This window comes from Malaya genurostris, chromosome 2, assembly GCF_030247185.1.
Source record: "Malaya genurostris strain Urasoe2022 chromosome 2, Malgen_1.1, whole genome shotgun sequence".
In the NCBI taxonomy this organism is placed as follows: Eukaryota; Metazoa; Arthropoda; class Insecta; order Diptera; family Culicidae; genus Malaya; species Malaya genurostris.
In genome coordinates this window covers 334,199,980-334,223,475 of record NC_080571.1, presented here as the reverse complement: position 1 = coordinate 334,223,475, position 23,496 = coordinate 334,199,980, and the positions used below count along the sequence as shown (strand labels likewise).

Here is a 23,496-nt window from a genome sequence, read left to right as displayed (position 1 = left end):
CGGCTGCGTCTTAGGTGGTCCATTCGGAAAATCCGCTTTTTTATCGACAAATTTTGTTCAGCGATGAGGCTCATTTCTGGTTGAATGGCTACGTAAATAAGCAAAATTGCCGCATTTGGAGTGAAGAGCAACCAGAAGCCGTTCAAGAACTGCCCATGCATCCCGAAAAATGCACTGTTTGGTGTGGTTTGTACGCTGGTGGAATCATTGGACCGTATTTTTTCAAAGATGCTGTTGGACGCAACGTTACAGTGAATGGCGATCGCTATCGTTCGATGCTAACAAACTTTTTGTTGCCAAAAATGGAAGAACTGAACTTGGTTGACATGTGGTTTCAACAAGATGGCGCTACATGCCACACAGCTCGCGATTCTATGGCCATTTTGAGGGAAAACTTCGGAGAACAATTCATCTCAAGAAATGGACCGGTAAGTTGGCCACCAAGATCATGCGATTTGACGCCTTTAGACTATTTTTTGTGGGGCTACGTCAAGTCTAAAGTCTACAGAAATAAGCCAGTAACTATTCCAGCTTTGGAAGACAACATTTCCGAAGAAATTCGGGCTATTCCGGCCGAAATGCTCGAAAAAGTTGCCCAAAATTGGACTTTCCGAATGGACCACCTAAGACGCAGCCGCGGTCAACATTTAAATGAAATTATCTTCAAAAAGTAAATGTCATGTACCAATCTAACGTTTAAAATAAAGAACCGATGAGATTTTGCAAATTTTATGCGTTTTATTGTTTAAAAAAGTTCTCAAGCTCTTAAAAAATCACCCTTTATAAGAGCGATAAAAATCAACGTGTTTTGTCGGTTACGTCACTTATACCATCATATCTCCGGAACTCCGGAATGGTATATAACACTATGGGTCTCCGATGCTCCGTTCGAAAGTCGGTTTTTCCAGCAATTCTAATACCTTTCTATAAAGAAAGGCAAAACTCATGACGCTTGTTTGTCTTTTTCGTGTTAGTTTTATTCGTATTCACGTCATCCGGTTATGTCTCTGACATTACCCAGTACGTTGAAAGATATGATTCGTGTTCAAAGTCATGAAATGGAAACAGAAGCTCAGGTGAAATAGAGAACCGTTACCCTACATCGCGAAGCATGCAATCCCGACGCACATATCTTTTCAAATAAACTTAAATCCTTTGAAATTCTTTCTTTTTTTTCGGGCACACATCTCGTAAAGTATTCAACTCAACCTCAGCACCGTGTTCAACCAAATTCACGTACCGTGATTCTGATTTCTTTAAAACGATCCAAAACTCATGCTCAGTGTCGATTGCTTCGGTGTTAGTTTTCGTTTTCTGTACCGCGTGTACGAAATCCAACACCGCACACAGCGTGTTTTGTTCGTAGAGGCAGTATTGTGTTTTCTTCTTCCGTGCCACCGTATGTACGTACCGGTGCGCTTTATAAGGCGGTTCGGATTTTTTTTTACACTCATCACCTTGTAATTCTGGAAGCGGATGTCAGATCCGGATGAAATTCAGGAATTCCAGGAAAGTCTGTGACCATTATTTCCGGTGCTTCCCGAACCGGAAAGCCGGGAGCTGGTATAGCCAAAATTGATACGTTTAGCCGTCAACTGACAAGGTTTATCGATTGGAACTGATTTGAAGCTGAGTTTTGAAATATTTTTCCGTGTTTTACATCACCGATCGGAATAGCTGCTTGAAATGTTCAACATTCTAAATGAAGAAGTTTGGGTGTACTAATTATACTTTCATAACCACAAGCAAAATACCTACAACTTAATCGTGTCTCTTTAACATGGCATTTTTTACTCTTGTTTCATTTCAGAGAGCAAAGAAATTCTACACGGCCTGAACGGTTCTTTCAAAACCGGTGAAATTACCGCCATAATGGGTCCTTCGGGGGCCGGAAAAAGTACATTGCTCAACATTCTTGCTGGATACGTGTAAGTAGTGCATATATATTTAGTACACATGAAAACCACCCACTGCTAGTAGTGTCACGCTCGGTTGATTCATGTACTGTAGTAATTAAGAACAATCAACCTATGCGGATAATCATGATGGTAATCATCGAGCCGACGATAATTACTCGTCAATCATTGTACCGTAGAAAATTCACACCTTCCTTTTAAGTAAACTGGGGTGGGAAATGCGGCGTATTTTGCACGAATAATAAAGATGTTTACCTGAATGGTTGCAGTAAATTTTGATTGTTTTTTTTTCTTCTCGTCCTACAGTTCAACCGGCGTGAGCGGTTTGGTGCAGGTCAACGGGAAGAACCGGCCGCACAATTCGCAGAGTTTTAGGAAACTCTCGTGCTACATCCAACAGCACGACGCCCTGCGGCCCTGGCTGACCGTGAACGAGGCGATGAGTTGTGCCACCCACCTGAAGTTGGGTTTCAGTATCAGCTACGACGAAAAGCAGAAGCTGATCGGAAAAATCCTCTTCATGTTGGGACTCGAACAGAAGAAAAACACTCCGACGGCGGACCTCTCGGGAGGTCAGAAGAAGCGGCTGGCGGTCGCACTGGAAATGATCAGCAATCCGCCAATTCTGTTCCTGGACGAACCGACAACCGGACTGGACAGTTCGTCCTGTACGCAGTGTATTTCGCTGCTGAAACGATTGGCCCAGGACGGTCGGACAATTATCTGCACAATTCACACGCCCAGTGCGCTGCTGTTCGAGATGTTTGACAAACTTTACACCGTCACCCAGGGCTACTGTTTCTATCAGGGTCCGGTACGAGAGCTGCTGCCGTTTTTCTCCAATCTGGGCTACAATTGTCCGAGCTATCACAACCCGGCGGATTTTAGTGATTATTTTTCTGAATTTTTCTTATCGAAGGGTTTTGTAAAATTATGTGTCTTTCAACAGTGATGGAAATCGCCGTCGGCGAGTACGGTGCTGATGTGGGGAAGGTGATCAAAGCTGCCCTGAAAAAGTACTACGAAATGAGCAGCGAATGTATCAAACTGGATCCGATCTTTGACGATAATGGTAAGTTGTTTTCCCCCAATGAACCGGTACTACTGAATACGCAAACCTATTCGCCATTTTTTTTGTTGGGCAATATTTTCCATCATTAGAGCTTAACTTTTTAACTGCTAACTAAGTGCACACCGGTTCACCTCCACACCGATAGCGTTCAGGTTATTTTTTTTTTATTGATTTGGATAACATGTTTCTCACGATGTTTTATGGTGGTTTGACACGATCAAGTTCAGCCTGTCGACAGCAGTCGTGCGGTATTGGTAGAGGCGATCACTCAACCGTGGCTTTGCGGCATGACTTGTTTAACATTTTTGATTGCTGCGCTCACAATCTAATCAACTTATATCTGCATTAATCGATGTAACGGCATCCGATCGAACATCTATCGTTCAATGAACCGGACTAATTTAGGCTGCTGCTTAAGGGCGCACAGTTCCGTACCGTGCAACGCTATTAATTTGCCCCGTACTCACGTACTAACAAAGGCACAACACGCATTCAGCTACGAATGGGTACTTCGGTACGGAGAGGGTTTGGTTAGTCCTTCGGTTGAATCGTTGAACCTTCTTGTCACAAAGTGCACCTTGCGTTGCTCGAATGCGAATGAAGGGATGCCTTCATACAGCCGTTAACTGGCAGCAACATCAAAGCTGACAGGCGTTGCCGTGGACTATCATCGTGAAGATTTGCTTTTTTTTTTTGCGCTATAAATCCCTCTTGTCAGGAAATGGACGTTCGATTCTGTCCACTGATAATATTTCTACTGAACAAATCAGTAATTATTGATGAGATATTCCAATTCCATTAAATAAATTGATCTAGTAGCTCTATCTTCTAATAAAATACTATTGAAAAAACTGCATCAGAATCAGATCGTTTTCTATCAATATTTTGTTCTTGGTTTGATCGTTTTCTATCAATATTTTGTGACGGAATTTGATATTTTATTGCTATTTCCTCATGCAGGCTTTCCCGAGTAAAGTCTAACATCAAAATGAGAACAAATTGAAATTTGATTATGATAGCAACATCAAATTGAAATCCTAATATGATATCGACTCATCAAATTTTCAATTAATATCACATTGTGTTATCATTTTGTGTTTCAAGGCAAAAGTTTTGTGAAACTCAAAAATTAAAAATATTAAAATCAACAACTTAGTGAATCCATTGAAATTGAGCAAATTTCAAATGGCAACACAAAAATACAAAGTTAAGTTTCAATGGAAGAATTATTCCTTCAATCCTATGTTTCCTTTTACAAAAATGCTTTGACATCCTGCCGAGATCCTGCAGTTGACCGCAACCATAACCGCGGAGAAACGATTTTTTCAACATTTTTTCAACTTTTACGCAAATAATGCTCCTTCTTTTTAACCATGAGAATATTGGTGTCAAACCACACGTCTGGGAGGCATTAGATAAATTGGCGATCATCGGTACCACGTTTGTCTGAAGCAGGTCAATCTGAATAATGGCTTTGGCATTCCCATCTCGCTGATCGTCTGCCATAGAAGGAGCTTATTTCTGAATTTGATATGAGAAACATATTTGACGTCATCGATTTCCTTCTAGATACGTTAAGTATCCGATCCTGTAACAGTTTCAGTTCAGTTTAAAAAAAAAGTTTCGGTATTTGTAATCATACGACACCGCGAAGTTCATTCCAAAGTTTTTAAGTGCATTGACATAAACTACCTGCATACAACTTTGTGAAACAACACTGCTTTTCATACAAACCGACAATTTCCGTCTCCTTATAGTTAGCACTCACAGTCCATAGCAATCGCAAAAAGTTCGCATTCTAAATCACCTAAGTTCGAAACCGGATTCTCTTAGCGGTAGTGTGGAGATTGCATAAAATCTGTTTTCTTGCATGCGAGTTATATCGCCTAAATGAATACTATCCCGGACGTTTTTTGGCTGCAATTGACGTGTCAATTCGAGAAAATCTACATCATAGGGTAACAGAGGTATTTTGGCCACTTCATATATTTTGGCCAACCTAACAAACTTTATCGATTTTATCGGACTTTGTCGATGTTAAGTAACCGATGTTGCATAAATTTGAAGCTAATCACATTAAATTACCCATTGCGGAAGGGTTTTTCAAAGATATTACAACATTTGGTGGATATTTATTCAAAGTGGGCCAAAGTAAAATCAATCCTAAAGTGGGCCAAAATACCTCTGTTACCCTATTAAGTTTTTAATGTGCTTTCACTGAGAGCAAAAACTAGTTTTCAGTTTGATGTCACACAGCATTTTTTTAGCTTTCGATTTTGATCTTTTAACCGTTAAAACGATTGGTTTCGGTACGGTTTATCGTTTCAATAATGAGTCGAATTGATCCGGAAACGCGAAAGAAAATTCTGCACACTTGGTGCGCAGCAAGTGGTGTCACGTACAACGAAATTGCAAAACGGGTGAAAGTGCACCACACCAGTGTCAAAAATATTATCAAGAAGTTCGGTAAGACTCTTTCTGTTACGAAACCGCAGGGCTGATTCGTGCCGCGGTGGTGAAGTTCAACACCGATCACTGCTGTCAACGGAAGAGAGCATAAATGTCAGTCGAAAACGTCAGGCAACATGACCGCGTGCCAAACTGTCGCCTGCAGCATAAAACAGTACGTGAACTAACAGTGCAGTCTCAGTACAAATTTATTCCTGATAATTTAAAATAACTAAGTGCTAAGAGTGTAAATCTAAGTGTTTGAATTTATTGAATTTAACTAGGTAACTAAAACTATACATGCAATTGTTTATGAATTTAAAGAAACTGATGGAAATAATTATAAATACTTAGACTAATAGTACGGCTCGATTACATGGGCATGACAGTAATATTGGGTATGCGAATACCGTACAAGCAAATTTAAACCTATTAGCTATACAAGCTACTACGTACAGTTTTGCGCTATTTGTCTCGGATAGAAAAGGAAGAAGAAAACGAAAATGTAAGTTAAAATTAGTTTATGAAACTGAATTCATAGAAACAAAATATATTACAGCTTTGAAGCTGCGATTTAGCTGCTATCAAGATTGTGGTTCTTCTCCATCCGAACACTTTCCATGAAGGATTTGCCCCGATCCGGTAGGCCAGCCCGGCCGGGACTTAGAAGTGGTTGAGTACATCAGGAAAAACCCATCGGCGTCGACGCGGGATTTGGCCAAGCAGCTCAACACCAGCATTGGGATGATTCAACGGATCAAAGTTCGGAACTCCCTGAAAACGTACAAGAAACAGAAGGTGCCGAAAAAGTCCCTGGTACAGCAAGTTCAGGCCAAAACAAGAGCGCGAAAACTGTATAACCGGATTCTACAGAATAAAGACGGATGCATCCTGATCGACCACGAAACGTACGCCAAGGAAGACTCTCGAGCGCTGCCCGGACCGCAATATTATAAGAAATCAGTGTACCAGGACCTGGACGACGTTGACACCACGGTGGCGATGAAAAAGTTTGGGCAGAAGGTGTTGGCCTGGCAAGCAATTTGCACCTGTGGTTTGCGGTCGTCGATTTTCTTCACGAACGGCACAATTAACGCCAAGGTGTACGAGGAAGAATGTTTGAAGAAGAGAATGCTGCCACTGTACAGAAAGCATAAGGCTCCTCCTCTCTTCTGGCCGAATTTGGCTTCAGCCCACTACGCCAACTCCGTTCTACAGTAGTTGTCAAAAAATAATGTACAATTCGTGGAAAAGGACATCAACCCACCGAACTGCCCGGATCTTCGGTCAATTGAAAGGTATTGGGCAATTATCAAGCTGCACTTTCGGAAGGAAAGTACAATGTCCCAAAACATGCAGGAGTTAAATAAAACTGGACAGCTGCCACCAGGAAAGTCACAAAAGTAACGGTGCAGAATTTAATGAAGAATGTCAAGTTCAAAGTGCGAGCGTTTCACGGAAACTAGGATTTTCTTCAGTATAATCAGTGAAATTCATAAAAATTTAATTTTTCTACAATATATTGAAAACTGATGTCAAAATATGTTTTTTTTCGCGTTTTTATTCAATAATCAATGTTGCTAACTACTTTTCGATACACTCCATATACTGATTACTGGCTCATAACCGACGAATGTTTCTTCCGAATGCGCTTCACTTTTATTTATACAGTATTGATTTTGTGTGCACTACCACCGCTAAAGCGTTTATTAGAATTTCACAGCTCATAGCCATAAACAGTGAAATTTCAATGAAAAAATATTCAATCCAGAATACTGATTTAAAAGCTATTTACTATCATGCACTATTTCGATTAAACCAAATTAAACGCCATTTAGCAGGAATTTGATTTACAGAAATAACAAGAGTTCAGGAGCAGCCAGCAAACGAAGCGTTTGTTTGCAGTATTTGCTGAGATCACCAGATCGCCATGCTAATCCTGCGCTCCTGCTACTTCTGTTTATAATATTCAAGTATAACTAAAAGCTAAAAAGGTCATTTTCATTGCCACAAAATAGACGAAATTGACAAGAAATTAATGTCACTTTCAGCTTCGCTTGCAAACATAAGTAGAACAGTAGTTTCAACATTGTGTTCTTTCTTTCATTAACCCTTTCATTCATTTTTGGTTTTCAAAAAATCCCATAGTAGTATCGATGTATCGATATTCAAGCGAAGCTTGGAGAATTGATAATGACAGAAAACGATTCACAATGACTTTCACCTGTTGGTGCACGAATCTGTAGTAGTGTTGGTTTCCAAAGAGGTTCTGGGGTGTAATTACTTCGATTTATCATATTTTAGTACACTCTCTATAGCCAAGCGTCACAGATTTTCAAAACACCGATGAAAGAATGAGAAACGAATTCTGCTTGTTCAGAATTGACCTTGGCAGTTATACTCTCTCTTTTTTTGCAATGAGAATTGCATCTACGAATGAGACAATTAAATAACAAAAATGAGGCTGTTGGATTGGATTCGTTCATTGAGAATGCGTGACAATTTTAGGCTCTGATTCTTACCCTCTATTAACTTGACACGAATTAAATAAGTAATATGCAACAGTTTTTGTGGCATAAACTCATCATTAACAGCCGTTCGCGTTCGGAGCTCGCAGAAACATTCGACATTTAAGAGCCAGTCATGAGTCTGTTGGCGAAAACTGAATATACAATCTTCAGCACTGTGCAGCCTCGTGAAGATAGTTTCTTGCTATGAATTACGTTGTGAGAAGAACGACGTTCAGACCACGAAAGAGAAAATTATATTCACGGCTTATGTGCTTCATGAAGACTCTACTCTAATACCTCTAAAACCTCTGTGTATATGTGGAATATAATTGCTTCCACAAGCGTTTTGTTTGTGTAGTTCTTTTTGGCTGGCAAATCGTCCTCTTTGTGAGCGGTGGAATTGTTCGAAGTGTTAGAATTTTTTTAAGTCACTTTCAGTCGAAAAAAAACATTGATTGTTTGCAAGCGGGTTTCTCACTGAAACTGATCTCATATGGCGAAAAGCCGGGAGGGTTATGTCAGTGACACAACTGGATGACGTGAATACGAATAAAACTGATATCCTTTTTTTCGCTCATCCGAATATCGATAATCGCAACAACTAGGTGATTGTTGTTTGTATTTTGCAAACTTTAAATGCGTCACTTGCACAATTGCAATTGTACAATTACAAAGAATTGCGGGGTTGTGTAGGGGACAAGACCGAATAAATCAAAAATGCAATGTTCAAGATCATTCATAAACTGAAAAATCTTCTTTAGTCGTCTAGGATTTTTAAGTCTAAGTTGGGAATGATTAATATAGATAGATTTGCGATGCGATTTGTATGTCATTGCTGTGGATGAAATTTAGAAATGAAGATAACTAACAGAATGATCAAGAATCGAAGAATGAATCACGAATAAAAATTTAAGAGATACAATCAAGCAAAGAAGCAAGCAGAAAACGATAAAAACCTAGTAAAACAAGATAAGAAGACTAATAATCAGTAAGTACTATTAGTAGTAAGAAAACACAGGTATACAAATTGATTGAGGTAAACAGTGCATGCATATTAAACAGAAAAGACAGAATTATTAGAATAAAGATAGTCTACTACGAGATTGAAACTGTTAAATAAAATCAGTTAATCAGTGAATAATTGAAATCAGTTAACTTGGGACCTGAAACTGGAAAGAGTTCAGAAAAGATTCCTACGATTAGCTCTCAGGCATCTACCATGGCGTGACCCGCAGTACCTACCGCCATATCCAGATCGTTGTCAGCTATTAAATCCTGAATCATTGGAATGTCGTCGTTGTATTCAACAAGCCTTAACAGTTGCGAGAATTCTGCATGGTGAAATTGATGCACCTGAACTGCTATCCCGTTTGGATCTTCGAGCCACTAGAAGAACACGCGATGTGTCGTTATTATCAACGAGGGTTCATCGGACGAGTTATGGATATCACAAACCAGTCTCTGCAATGATACGTACTTTTTCACGAGCAGAGTGTACCTTCGAGATTGGCGACTCATAAAAAAAAATTGCATCCTCTATACGAAGACTACAACTTCTGTGATATTTATGTATACTATTTATTGGTGTTTGTATGATAAATGTAAAATGTTTGAATAGTTTTATTTATTAACAACGACAATTTTGTATGCATTATGTGTAAATTTTAGTGTATTGGAAAGATAGTGGTTTTTATGCCTCTTTGAGAATAGTGCCATTGAAATGTTTTGGTACACTCAAACAGGCTTTTTCCCACTCATATCATTTAGACTGTAATGTTCGATGATAATAAATAAATAAAACGATGTGGCGGAACCGGATTAGATATTTTTTAACTTTAACTCAGTTGACGGAAAATACCGAAAACATTTGCCTTGTACACACCTTGAAAAAATCGTGTAAATTTACGTCTTCTGAAACCGACAAAAATGGACCATTTTTACACATATTTAACGCGTTGAGACTTACTTTTGAGTGCTGAAACACGTAAAATTACACATCTGGTTGAAAAATGGGGTGTGTTTGACACGAATTCAAATCATTCTTGTGTCCTGAGGATCTTGAATCAATCTTAAAAAAATATGAAGAGAGTAGTCATTTTGGATTAAACGCGAGGAAATGAATTAATCTGTTATTTTAAATATAAGATAGTTCAAAGGTACGATTTTCGGTCAACAAGAGAAGCGGAAACATCATCATCTTTCATTTGTCTTTATTTTTAATCGTTTCCAATTACGACGCTCTATTTATATGGATCTTAAAGGAATCTAAATCACAGGGTTTTTTCGAAGTGTGTAGCTTCAACACATGTCCGCAATGAAATGAATGCTAGATAAACGTTTTATGAATGTAATTAATTTGGATCGTAATCACATTGAGAATGTTTGTTTTACAGTTTTCACTACGCGACAGCAAGAGCTAAAATAGTGGAAAAAATAATCCACGTTAAATTGTAATTACAGCGACAAAATACTATTTTAATTCCAGCTGATTGATTTGAACTCATACACTATTAACATTAAACCCAAGAAAATGCCTGTAATCTCAGAGAGATGACAGCAGTTCGTTTAAAGTGATAGCTTTGCTTCAAACGTGCAAACGATATTGAAGCTAAATTAGGCAATTTTATCAATCATCTTCCTATCATGCTTTGTGATTGATTTGTTTTTATTTTTGTTATTATTATCACTACAGCTATCATTAATCACAGTAGGCACGCTAATATTATTTGTTGTTGTTATTGATGGCATTACTCCTCTCCAACGGTACGAAGGTTGTTACTTATGTAGCCTGGTGGATTTGACGTTTCCATCATTGAGTTTGACATTTTTATCCATTACCATTTTCAGAACATTCTGTCATTTGAGCGCTATTTGTTCTGTTTACAGTGAGTTGGTAATTTTACCTCAGCAAAAAAGTGGAATTGAATCGTGAACATTTTTGTGCAATGATTTATTACGATTTTCGGCGTGGTTTATTCAAGACAAGAGTGTACTTGGCACCTAACAACTGCTATTCGTTCCCTTCCGTGAAGAATAAACTGCGTGGAGAGCGATTCAATACTCCTGAAGAAGCTGTTGAAGCGTTCAAAGCCCATGTTTTGGGAGTTCCTCATGAAGAGTGGAACAAAAGCTACGAAAATTGGTTCAAACGAGAATATAAATACATTAGTAACAATCCTCGTAATCTCAGAGTGACAATAGCTTTTGGTTTGGAATGACAGCTTTGTTCCAAACGAGCAAACGACCTGTCAAATACAATGTAAAGCTAACGAAACTATCAACATTTCGGATTAAATGTTTTGAGTTGTTACCAGCATTACGGATGAGATGTCGTCTCACTGGTTCTAGGCACTCTAAAAGCGCTATTTGGCATAAATATGATATAGAGAAGTAACAGAAGCGCAGAATTTTGCATGACTCGTACACAGCAGACGCAGCGTTTTAATTGGCGTAGCAATATCCTGTACTTCTGTTTCGTCTGCGTAGGATATTCATAGTTTAACCATGTTTTGTGATCGATTTTTATAATTATATTATATTTATAACTATCATTAATCACAGTTAATATTATTTGTTCCACAACCACGGTATTGCTGAATGAATTTCGGAAATTTTACCACTTTTGATCTTTTAATCAACAAAGCATCAAATGGCAAGAGTTAAAAATTTAGCATTTTTAACTTTATTTATAGAAATGCATTAGAATTGTTATATACCATTCGACTCAGTTCGACGAGATCACAAAATGTCTGTGTGTTTGTATGTATGTATGTAAATAATGTCACTCAATTTTCTCAGAGGTTATTGAACCTATTTTCATGAACTGAGATTCAAATGAAAGGTCTTAAGGTTCCATAGATTGCTATTAAATTGTATCCCGATTCGACTTTTGGTTCCGGAATTACAGGATGATATGCACCAAAAAAGGAAAAAAAAGTCACATACGTTTCTCATAGAAGGTTGAGCCGATTTTCACAAACTGATATTCAGATGGAAGGTCTTATCACACAATTTTCCTGAGTTTCATTAGGATCCGACTTCCGGTTTCGGAATTACAAGGAAATATGCGCAAATTGATGAGAAAATGTGCACTCAATTTTCTCGGAAATTTCCTAACCGATTTTCCCAAACTAAGAAGCAAATAAAAGGTCTTGAAATTCTTTAAAATGTCCCCGAAAAGCTAATCCAGATCCGACTTTCGGTTCTGTTATTACAGTGCGATTAGTGATAATTTTTCAATTTCATGAGTATTTTTTCACAAGCTAAATTCATCTAGTTAGCAGATCTTGTTAGTTAGTGAAAATATTAAACTACTTTGGGACTACTAGTCTCCGGTTTTCGCTCCAAAAACGGAACTCACCTCGATTTCTTAGCAACGTTTAAGCCGATTTTCACGAATCATGATTAAAATTAAAGCTCTCATTGTTTTTAAATATACTGTGTAATTTCTTCCAGATCCGACTTCCGGTTCCAAAACTATAGGGCGATGAGTGTCAAAACATTCAAATCGTCATTCACAATGACGATGCAAAACTAGTACACGACGGTACGTGCGACTTCGCTCCGTTCGCAGCGTGCTTCGTTCAATTTCAAATAGCGTGCAGGGTTGCCACATTCAAATTTATATTTTTCTGGTGAAAAAATGTAAACTTGGAAATCTTTTATTCATTTTGTACCTACTTGTTAGTGTTATTACGATGCTTTTCTGTAAAAGTACACTTATTTAGGAAGTATATGCAATCACTTGAAAAATTTATTAGTAAAAATTTGAGAATTGATTAAAACATGGGTTGATGTTACATCTAAGATTAAGATTAACTTGATTTTTATAAATTCGTTTACTTATATAGCCTATTCTCTCCTAGCCTAGCTAATTAGTTCTTACAATTAGGATCTCTGAGAATCCGGGAGGAGGATTCTGAACGCGCAATGTAAATCGGGTTTAAACAATGAGACTCGTTGTATCGTGTCGGCCATTGTATATTTTGTGGGTAAGAATGTGAGTAAAGCTTCTTGATGAGCGTGAGCGGGTGTGATACGGAGAGGAGGAGGCGATAGCATGTTGGGTTATTCTCGTGAGTGTCGGTTTGAATTAGTGTGTGGCTCTGAGTTACTGTTATTCTAGGTCGTGTTGACTGGTATCGATTGTTGGACATGAGGGACGTGCAGAAGGGGGAAGCGACACAGGCTGTTATGTTTTTGTGTTCTGTTTTTTCGAAGACATAACGATTTGAAACTTGAAGCTTCCTTGTTTCTGTAGTCGAATTTTATGACCACGGCGTGCTGACATTTTAGTTGGCTTCATGTAGGTAATGTTTTTATTTTATGTAGGTTTCTAGGTTTTCGTGGAAGGGCGCTTTTTCGGGTTTTTGTTAAGTGCGTGTGGTCTGGAGTGTGTGAAAGATTTATTCTTAAATATTCATATTACATGGTCTGGGATGTGTGAGGAGATTTAGTCTTGAAGGCTCATATTACAAATTGACCCGGAGGGCTATGAGTTATTTACCATTCGACACAGTTTATCGAGTTGCTATTGAATTTCATCATGTTTTCATAGGGTAAAGTGTGTTTAAAGTTGCACTCCGTCATTTAGAGCGACGATGCAAAAACGGGTAAAATTGTTCTAGATTTGGCTTAAAACTGATTCAATTGGTAAACTGTATTAGTTATTTACTAAACGAACCGACTTCGGCTATACTGGTTCCAAGCAAGGATAGCTTTTATCGTATCAAAGAACGCTCACCAGTAACTCTTCACACGATTGAATCAGTGCTATCAAAGAGAGACGGATATCATCGCAACAACAACAACCCGGCATGGCTCATTTAACATAGAATAGACACCAGTGCGAGAGCGAATTTTTCTCGATGACATTTCTGAACATCAAAGGTTAGCACGCTGCTGTGGGGATCCTCTCTGAAGCAACAAACAAAAGGTCGCTTATTCTCGTTTCGCGATCCGATTCTATACAGGCAGTTGATAATTGCGATAGAATCATTTTACTATTACCGCTTATTCTAACTATGAGCATATAACCTTTGTATAAGTTGTGTCTATGAAAAAGTCTGTGAATGCTCCGCACAAGGTTTTTGAAATATTGCAACCTAGTATGAGAATCATCAAGTTGAATCATCGATTCGATTTTCTGCGATAATTGTCAACTTGCGATTCTCTCTTGGGAAATTCCACACAGCAACGATCATTATCAGACTGTAATTTTTTAAGGGCCGTGAAATACTCAGAGTATGAAGTGGGGCGAAGAAATGTAGAAAAATTCTCTCGCGGTTCATGCATTGAGAGACTCGAGTTCTTGTAGCATCTTCTACCGGATTGAAAATGTTGTTCACTATATAGATAGCAATATAGCAGCTTCTGTCAAATTTTCGGCAATCACCAACACTGGTTCCAAGTACCGGAAATAGTGGTCAAAAAGTTCAAAACGAGACTCACTCAATTTTCTCAGATATGATTTGATCGCTCTCCACAAACAGGCTCAAATATATATCCCTATAGTCTCATAGGTTGCTTTAATTTCATCCGGGTCCGACTTTCGGTTATTCCAGAACTATAGGGGAAAGTGTATTTAATCATTGAGTGCGACGATTCAAAATAAAGAAAAATTCTTATTGTCTTGATATAACAGTTTATAAATTGAAAAAGTTATTTTAGTTTATTACCAGAAGAAGTTTCTTATTTTATTCAAGATTGAAAAAAATGCTTCACATAATCTTTCAGTGATATACTTAAAAATATTAGTAAATAAGAAAAAAAAGAAATATAAAAAGATTGAAATTCCCGATTTCAATCCAAACATGGACGACCCTAATGACCTTTTACATCAGAAGAAGTGCCATTACAAAAACTTTTGTGAGGACACAAATCACTAAAAAATAATATTTTATAGAGAAAATTTTTCCGTTTTGAACCACTATGCATGGGTATATCATCAAGTAAGGCTTGTGAAAAAAAGAAGCCAAAGAAAAGCATGTTACTGAATAATTAATATTTCTTCGCAGTAGACTGTTTGATGAAAACCAGTGATAAACATAAAAAATTACATTGTTAAATGTAAATATTAGTCGTACAGAAAACAGGCCGATAAAGGAACAATCCATTGGCAGGCACAAAACCAAGCGGTTAATGCACCGCAGCTAAGTAAAACTTGCAATACGAGAAAAGATGTATAAAATAACGTAACAAAAGCAAATGAAATGTCACTGCAAAAAAAAAACAAACTAACATAAAAACTTGAATCCGACAGTGGCGCAGGTTGTCTACCGGTCTGATGGGTAGCCTCTGTCGGTCGGTGATTTACTATTCATAAAACACCCTCGCTGCCACCAGTCAATTTTGCGGAGGCGGTGGGTCATCATTCGCTGTGCGACTAGCGGGTCTAGGAAATTTTTCAGTGGCAAGTGGTTAATTTTTACGGTTTCCTTTGTTGGCTTAATTTCGGTACCGTTTTTGGCGTTTGCTTTTTCAACACCCTCAATAATGGCACACGCGTGTCTCGTCGAACGTTCGTGGTTTGCTATCTTCTTCTGTCGCGCTTGCAAAGCTGTCAAAGTCAAGTTCAAGTTCACCTCGTATAGCATCTCGTTGACTGAAGGAGGAGTGACATCCAATAGCTACGACTAGATGCGAATATTTTACCGCACTGCCGGTATATAATGACCATGGGAAAGGTGAACCCTTTCCCAAGGCTCGTGGAAAAAGCTGTTTGCACTTCGTTAACGGTTGAATTTGAGAATGTGTTTTTTGCATCACGTGCTACACCGTAACCTTCGACGGGTTACTGTTTTGCACGTGTGACGAATGATATTTTTGAAATCTGACATAGCCGTGTGCTTGTTGGTCACTAGAGTCGAAAAATTTCACCCTTTCCAATGACTAGTGAAACTTGTTCTTCGTGATGCCGACGGTTGAATTATTCATTTCAATAAAACACGTGCTGCAATAATTTTGTTTTCAGCGTCACGCGATGCGTCAAAAACGCACATTCGGGCTAGTAATATTTGATCAAAGTAAACCTGTTAGAGTGCATTCCATAATCAATCAATTTTTGTTGCCAAATCTTTAAAATGTGGTGCTCGAAATCATATTTAAATGTCTAGAAATTATCCACCAAATAAAAAAAAATGGGAATTTCGTAATTTGGCAAGTGTGTTACTAAAATTTCAAATCAGAAACCCCTTAAAAAACACCTTTTATAGAAAATTTATTTTCTTGAGCGTATTTCTATCCATGACAAAATTCTTTCAACTAGCCAATTGTGCAGATCTGATTGGTGGGAGACCAAACAATTTGATTTAGGATATACCGACCTCTGTTCCCGATTCAGGAAGTAGAAGTCAAAAGCTCTCAAAGAGGAACTCACTTCATTTTCTCAGGGATGGCCTAACCGATTATCACCAACTTAACGAAAATGAAAGGCTTGGTTGTCCCATAGGTTGCCATTGAGTTTTATCCGGATTCGATTTTCGGTACTTTTCAAGTGGGGGTCTAAGACAAAACTTCGTTATTTTCATCATTTTTGAATAAAAGTGAATCACTTGTAGGGTAAGGGTTCCCTATTTCATCTCATTTGTAAGAACGTCGCCTTAAAACCCCGATTTAGCCACTAAAATCATCATAACTTTTTCATATTACTGCTTTATTCGCTTTGCTCCACGTTGAGAATTGATTCACATTTCTTGAAAATTTAACTAATATTCATGAAACAGCTAAAAACACTTACGATGTGTTCACTACTCTGCTACTAATTTCATCTCAATGGATTTTTATCCATCCTATCGTTGGTCCTTTATTCATCCTATAAATTAATAATGGCGACAGCAATCAAAACAAAATATTCCACTATTACACTCTCAGGTTCAAAATGTCAGAATTCTTCTTAAAAACGGTCTAGTGCAAACTATGAGACAACACACGATATTTTTAGAACTAGCTTGAGATCATTTCAACGTTTAAACATTTTTCGGTCGTTTCCGTTACCTTTCGCTTTAAATTTAAAATTTTATTGCAAAGTTAATTTGGTGAACTTTAAATAAAACCATAAACGGAATTGTTACTATTTAGGCATTAGCCCTTCTAAAAGCAAAATGCAGAACCAGAGATGCCTTTTATACAGATTTATCTGTATTGAATAGACTTTTTCGTTCGCATACTGATTCAAATCAATGTACAGATTTTATACAGATTTCCTAAATTTGATACAGATTAGATAAAAAGTGAGAAGTAAAAGATTAGACTTTTCTCTCTGAGTATCTATTCTTTAAAAGTTAAGTAATCAACGTTAAAGTAGAAATCTTTTATGCAGATAATTGATTATGATTAACACCATTTTATTAGTGAAAGCAGATAGAGCAGATATAGACTTTCTATGCAAAATAATACATATTTTCTATGAAAATATTTGGCATCGCTGTGCACAGCCGATGAAACACACACACACACACTTCACAGCGTTATGTTGACGTATTGGCGAAATGAAACCAGTGCTACTAGATTTGCCACAATGGTTATTTCAATAGTATTTAACACGCTCTTTCGAAGCCGAAACAGTTTTATTGAAATATAAATATCAACAGTATAATTAAACTAATTTCACGGATACCAAAAACATACCTTTTGATGATAATTTGAAGAAGAAAAACAATTTTTTTTGTAATATTATAAGATAACTTGGCAACTTTGCGAAACCAAATGAGATGAAAACAAAGCGCAATCAAGTGAACTAAGTGAAAAACTTTCATCTCATATTTTTAAAGACTTTTATTGTTTGTCGGGTAGTTTTTGAAGTATTAAATCGTTAATTAAACAAGTGGCAAGTGAACATTACTAATTATGAAGTCATCCAGCATTCAATGGTAGTGTAATTGTGCGAAATAGTGATCATGTTTTGAGACGAATCGATTAGTAGATAATCAGAAACATGACGAACTGTAAATCTTGAGTCGAAAATGTGTCCTAAATTGAAAAGTGAGTTTATTTTAAATAAAAAAAAACGATCACCGAAGAATTCAAAACCATTTCATTTCAAAACTATTTCTGAAACACAATCGTTTCCCTATGATGAGCCGCACGGAGACAAGGAATTGAAAATAATGTTTTCTCTTCCCAGGACACGTTTGACGTATTGAGTTTTTGTAAACCAGAAAAACCAAATCATAGAAAAATTGCAACTGTGCAAAAACTTTATGTCACCATTTTTTTATTACTCATGTAAATCCTTTGTCCCAATTTTACTCGCCTGAAACGTTGCTAACAATAAACTGACAAAGTTAGGATTCGATCTGTGGCGCGACATGTGTCGACAAGTTAAGCCCATATCCGAGCGAGTTGCGCTGCGGTACGCTCCGCGCGTGCGGGTCGTAATTTACTGCTCCGGAAGTATTGATCTTTCCACTCTGAAACTTTGCCAAGATTGAGTTAAACCCCTAAGGCTTCGTTTTTCAATAAAAAAAAAAGAAAAAAATTAGGCCCAAGTTTGAAATTTGTTTATTTGCTTAGGGGCTGTCCATAGAAGACGTCACGCCGCAAGGAGGAGGGGGGTGTTTCATAAAACGTGACCTTTTATGACAGGGGGAAGGGGGGGGGGAGGTGTTTGGAATGTGACGTTCAATATTTTCAATGAGCGCATTTTTGAAATACTTAATTATATTACTGCTTTGCCCCATTTCCTGAAAAAATCTCCACAATAAACGTTTACATTCTATAGGAAAACGTGTATTTGTTGATGTAAAAGCTTCTTGTTGTAAATTCGGAAATGAATGATGCAGGAAATCATTTCTGTTGTGATCAGCAAAAGTGCACGGAGGAGCGAGTAAATTAGCGAAATTAATAAATTTTGCCTAATATGAGTGAAAAAGAAAAAGATGCCTTCAAACGGTTTAACTTAAGTTATGCACTGACATTTTTTTCAGTAATTTGATTTTCTAGCATTGATAATAGTATATCATAAGAATTTCTCGTATCTGATTCTGATGCAGTTTATTCAATTGTACTCCATTTGAAAAATGGCGGGAGATCAACGATTTCAGACGTAGATCATGTCATGTCTTATCTTGATCATATGTGATTTTCCTCCACCAACATCAAAGCTTATCGAATCATCCAATGATTGAACTTACATAAATCAAGAATCATTTTAGCTTAAAATCATTACCCATTGTGTGACGGAAGATCAGTACCGATATTGATCGATGTGATTTAAAATTCACTGATTAACTGATCATGAAAAGATTCTCCGGCAGGAAGAAATAAAACAGATGATTTAAATGTTTCATAAATTCCAACCAAATACTTTTGTTAATTTATATAATCTATATAACGGGTGATTTTTTAAGAGCTTGAGAACTTTTTTAAACAATAAAACGCATAAAATTTGCAAAATCTCATCGGTTCTTTATTTTAAACGTTAGATTGGTACATGACATTTACTTTTTGAAGATAATTTCATTTAAATGTTGACCGCGGCTGCGTCTTAGGTGGTCCATTCGGAAAGTCCAATTTTGGGCAACTTTTTCGAGCATTTCGGCCGGAATAGCCCGAATTTCTTCGGAAATGTTGTCTTCCAAAGCTGGAATAGTTACTGGCTTATTTCTGTAGACTTTAGACTTGACGTAGCCCCACAAAAAATAGTCTAAAGGCGTCAAATCGCATGATCTTGGTGGCCAACTTACCGGTCCATTTCTTGAGATGAATTGTTCTCCGAAGTTTTCCCTCAAAATGGCCATAGAATCGCGAGCTGTGTGGCATGTAGCGCCATCTTGTTGAAACCACATGTCAACCAAGTTCAATTCTTCCATTTTTGGCAACAAAAAGTTTGTTAGCATCGAACGATAGCGATCGCCATTCACTGTAACGTTGCGTCCAACAGCATCTTTGAAAAAATACGGTCCAATGATTCCACCAGCGTACAAACCACACCAATATTCTCTTCTGTACGCACTGTACGCATTCGTGTGGTTGGTTTAATGTCCAATAAAGTAAACTGAGTGCGAAACTTGGTCACAATCGCATTAATTGTTTGCTCACTTGGTCGATTATGTAGACCATAAATCGGGCGTAAAGCGCGAAACACATTTCGAACCGAACACTGATTTTGGTAATAAAATTCAATGATTTGCAAGCGTTGCTCGTTAGTAAGTCTATTCATGATGAAATGTCAGAGCATACTGAGTAAATAATAATGCATGAAAATCATAACCTCAAAAAATCTGAGCAAATACTAATGCATGAAAATCCTAACCTCAAAAAAATCACCTTTTATATAAAAATGGATGTAAGTTTGTATGTTTGTAACGCGATAACTTCGGAACTACTGAACGGATTGCCACCAAACTTGGCACAGGTACTTCTTGTGCTTCAGAGATGGTTTAGGGAGTATATTTATATGGGAGGGAGCGTAGCAAGTGTCATAAACAAGGGGGGTCATTGAAAAATTCATATAACTTGACAAGAATCGTTTTGAAGACCGTAGAACCATTTTGCATACCTTAGATATGACTATATGGGGGGTGGATGTAGCAAGTGCCTTTAAATAGGGGGGTGTAATGTATAAAACGGCATAATTCCGAAACTGCTGAACCAAACTTGGCACAGATACTTCTTGCTCTTCAGATATGGTTATAAGAATATTTCCATGGGGGGAGGGAGCGTAGCAAGTGTCCTTAACCAAGGTGGTCATTAAAAATACTATTTAATTTGACGAGAATCGGTTCTTTTTGAAGACACTTTTTGCACAACTTAGATAAGATTATATGGATATTCTGTTAGGAGAGGGTGTAGTATGTGCCTCTAAAAAGGAGTGAAATGTTTGTAACGGCATAACTACGGAACTATTGCACGAATTGCTATAAAATTTGGTACAGTTATTTCTTGCTCTTCAGAAATAGTCATAAAGGTATTTTTATAGGGGAGGAAGCGTAGCAAGTATCAATAACAGGAGGGGCCAAGAAAAAATTCATAAAATTTGACAAGAATCGATAATTTTTGAAGATCATGCAAACATTTTCCATACTTTAGATATGATAGATATGGGGAGTGAATGTAGCAATTGCATTAAAAAAGGGGGATGTAACGGCATAACTCCGACACTACTGAACGGATTGCTATCACACTTGGCATAGCTGCTTTTTGCTCTTCAGAGATAGTTGTAAGGGTATTTTTATGAGGGAGAGAGCGTAGCAACTATCCTAAACAGGGGTAATGAAAAAAATTATTTAATTTGACGAGATTCGATACTTTTTGGAGACCATAGATACTTTTTGTGCAACTTAGGGTATTCGTGTGGGGTGTATGTAGTACGTCCCTCTAAAAAGGGGATGGAATGTTTGTAACGGCGCAACTCCGGAACTACTGAACGGATTGCTATCAAATGACACAGATACTTCTTGCTCTTCAGAAATGATCATTAGGACATTTTCAGGGAGGAAAGTGTGTAGGAAGTGTCCTTAACATGGGGGCAGAGGGTCAATGACGAAATTTTAATAGAATCGACATTTAGACTAGAAGGAGGGGTTTTTGAAAATAAATTTAAATCTTCCATTTTTTATAAAACAAGGGAGTGGCAAAAATTTCAAGGTCGTATTTTTCTTCGAATAATTTCAAAGGATCTCCATTTTGCCAATTCCAAAGGATTTTCCATTTTGCCGGGAAACTCAAAGAGCTAAGGGAAAATAATCTTTATCTGTCTATGAACGCGAGTGTATTTAAGTTTCAGCGTAACTACGAAACAACTAAACGAATCACCACCAAGTTTGGCACGTGTCCCAAAGGTGGGAATCGATATTTTTTTAAAAGCACAGATACACTACTCAGGGTAATCATGGAGGAGATATGTTGTAAGTTCACTGACAAAAAGGAAGTTAAATCAAAATAGATTATAAGGTTATTTTGAGGGTGAGAGAGAGTAGCAAGTGCCCCGAACATGGAAAGTGTAAGGGAAAATTGATCGTGTTTTACGAAAAATTGGTACTTCTTTACGAGTACAGTATAATTCTAGCAACTGTGGGAGGTTCACAAAAATATTCACAAGAGGAAGGGGAAATAAGTATTCTCAACATTGATCTGAATTGACGAAATCATACAATCAATATGCATTTTATTAAGTAAATTGAGAAAACTGTCGACTCAAGGTGTTGGAAATAGGATTACAACAACATTTGTATTAACTGAATCATTATTCTATAGGTTCTCCTCTCCGATGAACGACCAAAATGGTTAAAACCTTGGTAAAATAAATTACATAAAAACGTCATTCTATAGTATGAATGTAGTTATGATGTTAAACAACCTTTCGTTGTAAAATAATCATTATCAGATGGAAAATTTTTAAACAATTTATGATGTCATAATTTTTTTATAAAGAGGAGGGAGTAGCAAGTGATTATATCCATGGAAGCCAAAGGTATTGTAAATCGATTGTGACGAGGAAGTACGGAAGTACGTTACAAGCACATATAGATATGAAACTCGGAGGTTACTAAGAAGGTATTTATTGAAAGGTGTTTTAAATGTTCCTAACAAAAGGGTTCAAATATAAAACTTATCCAATTTGTCGAGAATACCATGAAAATTATGATTATTGTGAGATCTGAGATGGGACACTGATCATTCGCAGTCTGAACATGAACGGAGTATTGTTCGATCGGGTTTCCGTCTTAGTTATGTTTCACTACAAGAGTATTTCACTAAGCAGGACAACTTCGAGAATTTTTTTCGGCCTTCTCTTCACGAAACATTTCCGAGCAACGCCGGGTAATTCAGCTAGTTGATATTAATAAAATAATTCCGATGATTTTGTAGTTTCAGGGATATTTTTTAATCTAATGACAGCATGTAATAAATCGATTTTTCCCTCATATTTGTATGGTTTGTCATACATATTGAGAATGTATTGAGATGAATTTTATTTATTCGTGACATGTGACTTGTGGGTCTTTGCTTCTGTGACAATTTGTGACAAAGGGGGGATGGGGAGTCAAAATTCGTCAAAAAAAGCGTGACGTCTTTTATGAACAGCCCCTTATTAATTTTTAACTTTTTTTATTATATTAACTTTAAAGGTTGTTTCATGGAATCGCTTATTTGAAAGCTAAGGAAAAGACGCACATTTCTTGTTTTGGGCGAATTTTTGTATCTTTATTAGATTTTACAGTATAGGCTGTTGAAAAAAGGTTCTTTTTCGAAAACGCGAAATTTCAAAAAATCATTTCTTGAAAATTTCACGTACAATATTGAAATAAAAAAATACGTGTCGAATATTTTCGAGTTCTTTACGGAAAAAAATAGTTAAATGAAAAGATTGCGATGCGATAAGATAGCGACAAAATGCCGCAAAGATAGTAAAACTGTCACTCGCATCGATTCAACCCCTTCGAGACCACGAGCCAGAAAAAATATTTTTTAAATTGACCGTTACAACGACAAATTTCTATTACCAGTATAATTATTATTTAAACTTCAATCATAATGAATTCATTTTGATATCGTGTATGTGATCTGCCGTCGGCTACAACTTGCACGGATTTTTTTCAAGCGTGTG

The 23,496-nt window shown here is 37.2% G+C and overlaps 1 protein-coding gene across 1 annotated transcript in view; it reads left to right on the top strand.

The window, feature by feature from the left end:
• The window catches only part of LOC131431649 (ATP-binding cassette sub-family G member 1-like), a 123,097-nt gene that overhangs the window by 84,987 nt on the left and 14,614 nt on the right, over positions 1-23,496 (top strand). Inside the window, exons 3-5 of the mRNA XM_058597487.1 lie at positions 1,811-1,928; positions 2,223-2,803; positions 2,866-2,988. Coding sequence (XP_058453470.1) covers positions 1,811-1,928; positions 2,223-2,803; positions 2,866-2,988 — 822 coding nt within the window. The remainder of the gene's footprint in view (positions 1-1,810; positions 1,929-2,222; positions 2,804-2,865; positions 2,989-23,496) is intronic.